Here is a 7903-nt window from a genome sequence, read left to right as displayed (position 1 = left end):
CGAAAATAATAATTTTTAATGTGTAGACGAAATATACAAGCCTATATATATTGTAAAAATTTTTGTGCGTTGCCACTGGCCCTATGTACATAGCTTATAGTTGCCACATGATACTTGTATACAATGTATATAAAAATCTTGTATTAATCTTATATTACAAAATTATTAAAGATTTTTAATCGATCACAATTCGACAGAAAGTTTCTGAAAAGTATATATAGATATACTTAACGTTATTCATATTTGTGCGACTCTTTCATTAAAATATAAATCATCAACGGTGTTTTAATTCCGTAACGGCAGCGTTAAATAATTAAAGAATAATTTCGTTCTTGTAGTTTCTTGTAAGTTCCTTATGCGGTAGGACGATCGAGTTCAGTAGAATTTTTTCTGCAGCCAAGCTCACCCTGGTACCTGAAATGAGATATAATTGCAATGTGTCGCTTATTATATGTAGAAACAAAATACATAAATAAAGACTTTCGAAAATATTATTCAAATATCTAATTTGGACCGTAATTAACCTGTAGTTGATATATTTAATTAAATAGTCCTGTTCTAAACTTAAAAACTTCCAGTATTTGAAAATAAAAAAAATAAAATAATGGGCTATTAAGAATCACAGTAATTTGTGCGTAAATCTTTAATATATACAACAAATGTAACAATTAAATATATTATATATTAAAAAATAATCTATACATTACCATGTTAATTCTTGATATTCTTTTTTTATCTTGATATTTTTTTTCTTATTATTTTTTTATAGAAACAGTTCTGATATATTTTATTTCTTTACCGAGAATCGTGATGGAAGGATTCAGTTTGCCATTAACGTTAAACAGCGGTAAATTCTCCATTTTTGCAAATGGCTTATTAGGATTGGGATCGCACGGAGTCCCCTCAACACGTGACCATTCGCCTACGCTGGTGCCTGTCCCTATGATGCTGTGTAGAATAAGGGAATGGGCTTGAATGTGTGCCTTCCCCAATACGATTGCCTCTCTAATTCTCACGCCAGGCTCTATCATCGTACTTGGTCCTATACTTACATTTGGACCTAGCTGCAAAGAAATTTCATGGTAACAGAATAAGTTTCTCAGTAGAAAGCCAATAGAAGTTTCCCAGTAGATCAGCCAACAGTAATATAATATTAATATTAATATTAATATTAATATTAATAATAATATATAATATTAATGTTATATTTTCACATTCAAATGTAAGTGATATATATAAATGTAGTGATTATTTTTAATCTTAACAGGTAAATATGTAATTTCAAAAATATGCAATTTTGCACAAAAAAACATTTTAAATAAAAATTGTATGGTATAGAAAGGAACCATTGTCTCTTTATATACCACATGATTTTTATTTGGAATATTTTTGAGAAATTGCATATTTTCCTGTTAATATTTGCCTGTTAAGATTAAAATGATTCACCCTATATAATATATGTATAATAGTGTGTAACATATAACAATTAAGCCTAATTTATAATCCGCTTTTTGCTTCCTGTTTCTTAATTTTTACCACTTTTTATCTCTCGCTTTTTTACATATATATATATTTTTTGTCGCCTGAGATAGAATAAAAGTTGACGAATTTTGGAAGAAATATAAAACACACAACAAGCAATACAAAAATCGATAAAATAAGGAAAAAACAAGGGGAGAAGTACAAAACAGAAAGCAAAGAGCACATTGTAGAGCACATTATTGTGTGAAACTACAATGTTGATGTTATTGCTGTTAGTATTTATTGTTAGTATTTACTGTATTGCAAACCATAGCAGAACAATTATCTCTCGTACCACAGAAGTCGGATGTACAGAAGCCGATGGATGAATGTACACATCCCCTATAATATGACAATAATTCTTATTCGTAGAAGCAAGGCGATCTGACTGCTTCTGCTTGTAGAGGGCCAAGTAATGTCGATTGGCGTATATCGCAGAACCCGCAGTTTTCACTTGCGACCACCATCTGAACACAGGCAGAGCGAACAACCGGTCAGATCCCGCTAAACGCGTCAGTATGTCTTGCTCAAATGCAATATGCGCTGGATCTCTACCATTGCAGCATAACTGCCTGCAGTCCCATAAGAAAATGTTAAAAAAAAGGATATCTATTCTCTTATAGCAAATTTGATCATTTGCATTACACTAGATCAATATACTAAAAGCTGTTACACATGAAATTAATAAACCCAGTCAGTCAAGTTTGTCAAATATTTGCTACAAATTTTGTTGAAAAAAGGCATCACATTTAATAGAAATTCTATTATATTTAATAATGTCAACAAATTATAAAATCAAGTTTGCTGACAACAAATTGAAAACAAAAAATTGAACAAAGTTTCATTCAATTTTGCTGTTATTTTAAGCGATTAAATACAATAACTATATTGTCATGTTATTATAGAATTATAGAACATAGATGTAATATTTCATTATCAAAGTTAAATATTATGCTTCTGCATTTAAATACTTTATTAAAGCAATCTTTTTAATGTACAGAATCCATTGTGCGATTGATCAAATTTATCATTATTGTATTCAAAACGAGAAACTTACATTAAATGATCTTGTTGTTGATTAGCATGAAAGACATCCGCCATCGTTTGAAAAATTTCTGGAGATGCAAGATATATTCCGCAATTGATAAGAGTCGATACAAATGTCGAAGGTTTCTCTACATAATGTGCTACCTCTCCCTCCTTTCCCAAAACCATGCATCCATAGTTTAATGATTGCTGCCGAGTTGCTTCAGTTGCCATTATTGTAAGCAGTGCCTGTTTACTGTTGTGGAACTCCACCATCTCTTGCAGAGGGAAGTCGGCACAGACGTCACCATTCATAACAAAAAAGTATGTGGGGCTGCCTGAACGAATCTGATCGCGAAAGTGATACATGCCACCTGCTGTTCCAAGAGGTGTGAATTCCTGTAAATACCGAATAACTATGCCATAAGTACTCGACATCTCCTGTACAAACTGAGCTAGATCGTTCTTAGAATACGCCCCGATTATTAGCACTTCATTGAGACCGGGCACTTTGGTACAAGCTTCAATGTGATGTTGTATCATAGGTAATCCAGCCACTGGAAACAATGGTTTTGGGATGTCCAAGGATAGAGGTCTAAATCTAGTTCCTACAAAGATATAAATGAAACAGGATAAAGCACAAAAATAAAATATTGCATATAAAGAATTTATAAATTTTTTAGCTCAACTTCTTAAATCGTTCTTTTCTCTTTTTCTTTTCAACGTAAAAGTTCAACTAAAAAGAATAGTCCTTAAAATCTTAATAAAAAACATAATTCTAAATGTATGTAATAAATATATGTACAATTTATACACAAAGCCTCTATATTGACAATGATGAAATAATTAGAATGTGACATAATCCAATAGCAATGACAAAATTATGTACAAGATGTCAACAGGATCTTCAGATAAATGTAGTAAAAATACATAATTATATATATAAGATACGTCAATTTATTAGATACGTCAATTCTGCAGTTCTTGCTAGATAAATAAGTGATAATTAAGCCAACACAAACCCTTTAAAGGTCCTCCGATTAAAATAACAGCCTTCAACATGATTGCACAAGTCAAATTTCTTTCTGATTGAATAATTCCAAAATATTTCTATATTCTCACAAGAAGGGTCAAGATACAGCGATCATCTAAGTCCTCCGAGAGGGTGAGGGGAACCAACGCTAATCGCATCGTGCAGACATGTTGTGTACACGTGTGGACGTGTCATCGGTGACGATATCAGTGAACAAGTTTCGATGAATCGACTTGAATGATAGAGCGAGTCCAAGAAATAACTTTAAAGAAACAGCTTTCCTCGCATACCGAATTAATTCGAGCTGTCAACAGCAAATAATCGGCAGATGCTACCGCATACTAGAGGGGAATTTGCCAAGATATTCGAGACCCAGCACAATCCAATGGCGATGTTTGAAAGCCATGTTAAAAGCGCCGGCGGCCGCTTCGAATCTTGCACTCTTTACTCTGTATTTTCTGCCTAATTCTTTCAGTCGCAAAACCGATCGGTTTCTTCAATCTGTTCGAATGGCGATCAGCTGACACAGTAATGGACTCGCGTAGTGATGATGAGACGTTCCGTGAAGTTAGCTCCAATTCCCGAAACATTTATCTCGCGTTTCATTTTTCTCATCCAAAAATTTAATTGACAACAAAAGACAACTCAATTAAATGCAGAAAAGGATACAGTCTATACTTGTTATGCTAAATTTATGGAAAATCTAGTTCGTCTTTCAATTAGAATTTATATCTCCGTACAAAAGCACTTTATTCAAATTACAAGCGATCTCAATATCATTGCAATCCGCCAATCACTCATAGATAAAATAAATAGTAAGAGGGGAAGCAAAAAAAGCGCTTTTCATTTAAGGCTGTGTTTTATTTAATGCTCGCAAAGCTCGCGAGCATCGTTTGTTTAATATTTGGTAAACGACAAAGATAAAATGATTCCACGCGTTGTGAACGTTAAATGGAATGCAGTCTTATGCCCATTTCTATCAACGCAGATTAACTTTAATTTCTTTGTCTTTTTCTAATCTTTAGAATTAAAAAAAGACGAAAAGTAAGTTGAACTGAGATTAAAGTTAATCTACGTTGGAAATGGGCATTAGTGATACAAGTTGAACAATTTTTTTTTGGACATTCAGAGAGTAAGAAGGAAAGACACTTGTATAATCGACTTTTTATGTTACCAAATGGAAAGCATCTATTGTTTACATAAATTTAGCTGATATGTTGGCTAATTATTGTATAATTATTGTATAATTAAACTTTTTTTTTAAGACAAATCAACATAAATATCGTTCTTACAAATATCTTTTGGACATTCCATAAATAACAAAGAAAAAACAATACTTATGTATTGTTTTATGTATTATTTATTTATTATTCGATGCCTAAAATTAAAGAAAGCAGCCATAGTTTATAAATATGTATATATTAAAAATATATTTTAAAAAATGAATAAGTATAATATAAATAAAAAAAAAATATATATATATATAATAAAAATATAATATAAAATAAATAATTATTATAATTATACGTATATCTAATTTTAACATAATAATAAATATTATATATAATAACATTTAAGTTAAATTATAATCCAAACGTTAATTATCTTTTCAATATTTCATAATTCTTCATACAAAATACAATCAGTCTTAGATAAAGATAATTTTCAATTTATTTATTAGTTAATTGCATAACGTAAATATATATAGTTATTATAAATATATAGTTATTATAACTTGAAATTATCTGAGTGATTGTTAATCTGCTACACCTTTTTAATTATACTTTGAAAATCTTCATACAAAAAAAATCATTAATTAATAATCGGCTAAAGTATAAAAAAATGAATAAAATTATAAAAATTAAGGTTTCACCTCATTTTTATCGATAAAATTATGCATTAATTTTTCACATTCTATAGTATATATAATAAATAATTATGTGTTAAATGCGCCTATTTGTCAATAAAAATATAGTGTGAACAGACCTAAAAAATTAAATCATTAGGTCTGTTCGCATTGCTTGAAATCCTCAAAAATCTTTGTATTTAAAAACAATGTACTCGTATATATAATAAAAAATGTATTTAAAAAATGCACTTTTTGCATTTAAAATGAGATAACAAGTCTGTACTTTGCATTTTTTTGCACTCAGCATCTGCATATTCTCTCTTGTCTAGTTCAAATTGATATGAATATGTGTTATCTTGTCTTAAGAGTAAAAGTTTTTTTGAGATACGCGAATTTCAAGAAACGCGAATAAACGAATTATATATTAAGGCGTTACAGAAAGAGAAAGTGAAGTGATGCTGAGTACAAAACGTGCAAGTAACAGAAACAGACCTATTAATTATTGGTTCGGCTAATTCTTAAATTGATAGGTCTGTTAGAATAAAGAATAGATTCTCTATGGCTGAATTAGTATACGTTTTAGAATTTAAAGTGAGATAGCTATATATGTTTTATAATATTTGGCGAAAACGAAAAAACTTTCTTGTTTTCGCTAGAACTCTCTAGTGTCTATAATGCTGAAATAAAGAACAAGATGTCGATTGTGCATTTTAAAGTGAACATTAAAAAAATAAGCAAATTCAGGAAGTATTGACCAATGAAAATAAATATTTTATTAAATTTGCTTGCTTTTGTCATTTTCATCTCATTTCAAGCACACAATCGACCCCAATCGATCCCCAAACCTCATATATGAATCGTCATGTGTTGACACACTCGTGTCGTCCAATAGTAGTGCGATGAGCGCTGCCAACATTGTTATCTAGGGTTAACTGATCTAGAGAATTATTTGTCGCAAATAGTTTAAAAGGGAAGGGACGAATGAAATTGCGGAGCAAAGGGAAGGTTTTATTTTATTCCTTGCGCTCATACTAGAACCAACTAGAACTTTCTTCGTAGTTTTGTTTCTTTTTTTTCCTTTTGCTATCTAATTATACATATCTTTTTCATTTCAAGTATAGGAAGTGCTACGTGAAACAGCTGTTAAAAGCAGATTTAGAAAACGAAAAAGAAAAAGATGTCTCTAGAGCTAAAGATTTGTTCTTTTTCCAATTTTTTGCAACTTTCATCATCTTTCTTTTTTTCTCTTCATCTTGAAAAAAAAGAATAAAAAATGAATAATCCAAGAAGTTCAGTTAATGCTAGCATTTCTACTAATGTAGATTAAATTAAACATCGATTTAGTTAATTTTTCATCTTTTTCTAGTCCTACAATTAGAGAAAAATAAAGAATAAATTGAACCAAGATTAAATTTAATCTACATTAATGAAAACATAGGCATAAAAGGAAATGTCGAATCTCGTATGTTTAGCGCGAACGCTTGTCGACTCTCCCGCTGCATCGGGCATCATCGGCGAAGGGCGCCGAAGTCCGAATGTAGGAGGAAGAGGTAGAGAGGGGGGAAAGGGCAAGGAGGGCGCGTGCGATCAACTTCGGTTTGGTTCGGTGCGGCCGTGCGGTGCGTACTCCGCGTACTCGAGCGAGGGCCAGCGCAGCGCGCCGGTGGCAGCGTAAAACGCTCGCGTCGCCGTCGCCGACGACGAGTTTGGGATTGGACTCTTGAATTTTCGGTATGTCGACCTTGTAAAATCGCCCGCGATATCAGGGAAGTGCGAAAGGGAAAGTATGTGACGAGATACATCGCGATATATCGTGCGTACGTAAAGTAACTAACAATAAAGTGCGTGCGTGCGTGCGTGCTTGCGTGCGTGCGCTGCGCTACATCGCGCCGCGCGAGATCGGTAAATTCGCATTTGGCTGAAAGAAAGAGGGAGTCAGCGACTGAAGGTGGTAAAGGGGAAAGTGAGAGCGAGAGAAGAAACGAGTAGGAAGAGAAAGAGACACAACGCTCTTGTGGCGCGTTCGAGACTTCGGGACGAAGCGCAACATCGCATCGGTAGTTTGTAGGCAGAAAGAGCGAGAGAAGAAACGGCCGAGAAGTTTGGAGCGGACGGACGGACAGACAGACAGACGGACGGACGGACGGAGACGAGACGTGACGGTGACGTTACGTTGCGTTGCGTTACGTTGAGAACGCGTCGCGGTGACCCGCCACCGTTGCCGCTCGTTCGCGCGTCGTCGTCGTCGTTCGTCGGACTGTCGGAGACATCGGAATCGTGACTCGCGCAGCCCGCGGCTTCGACTCTCGAGACTCTCAAGAGGAGCGTTTGCCAGTTTGCAACTCGCCCCGCGTCCCCGTACACTTCCTCCTCCCCAACGCGTCGGGGACAATACACACGGATCGGGGTTGTCGCCGCCAGGGTTGTTATCGAAGCCGGAACATTTTGACGTGCTGAACCACCTGCCAGAAAAC

General features: G+C 33.8%; 1 protein-coding gene across 1 annotated transcript; it reads right to left on the bottom strand.

Moving 5' to 3' along the window:
• Positions 1-3609, bottom strand: LOC105627298 (mannose-1-phosphate guanyltransferase alpha). Its single transcript, XM_012208588.1, has 5 exons — positions 3570-3609; positions 2579-3155; positions 1817-2093; positions 800-1064; positions 1-414 (listed from the first exon to the last, which is right to left on the bottom strand). Exons 1-5 carry the CDS (start codon positions 3607-3609, stop codon positions 314-316), a joined length of 1260 nt encoding a protein of 419 aa, XP_012063978.1. The 3' UTR covers positions 1-313.
• Positions 3610-7903: the final 4294 nt, after the last annotated feature.

This window comes from Atta cephalotes (genome assembly GCF_000143395.1).
Source record: "Atta cephalotes unplaced genomic scaffold scaffold00001, whole genome shotgun sequence".
Taxonomy (NCBI): domain Eukaryota; kingdom Metazoa; phylum Arthropoda; class Insecta; order Hymenoptera; family Formicidae; genus Atta; species Atta cephalotes.
This window is presented reverse-complemented; position numbering and strand designations above follow the sequence as displayed.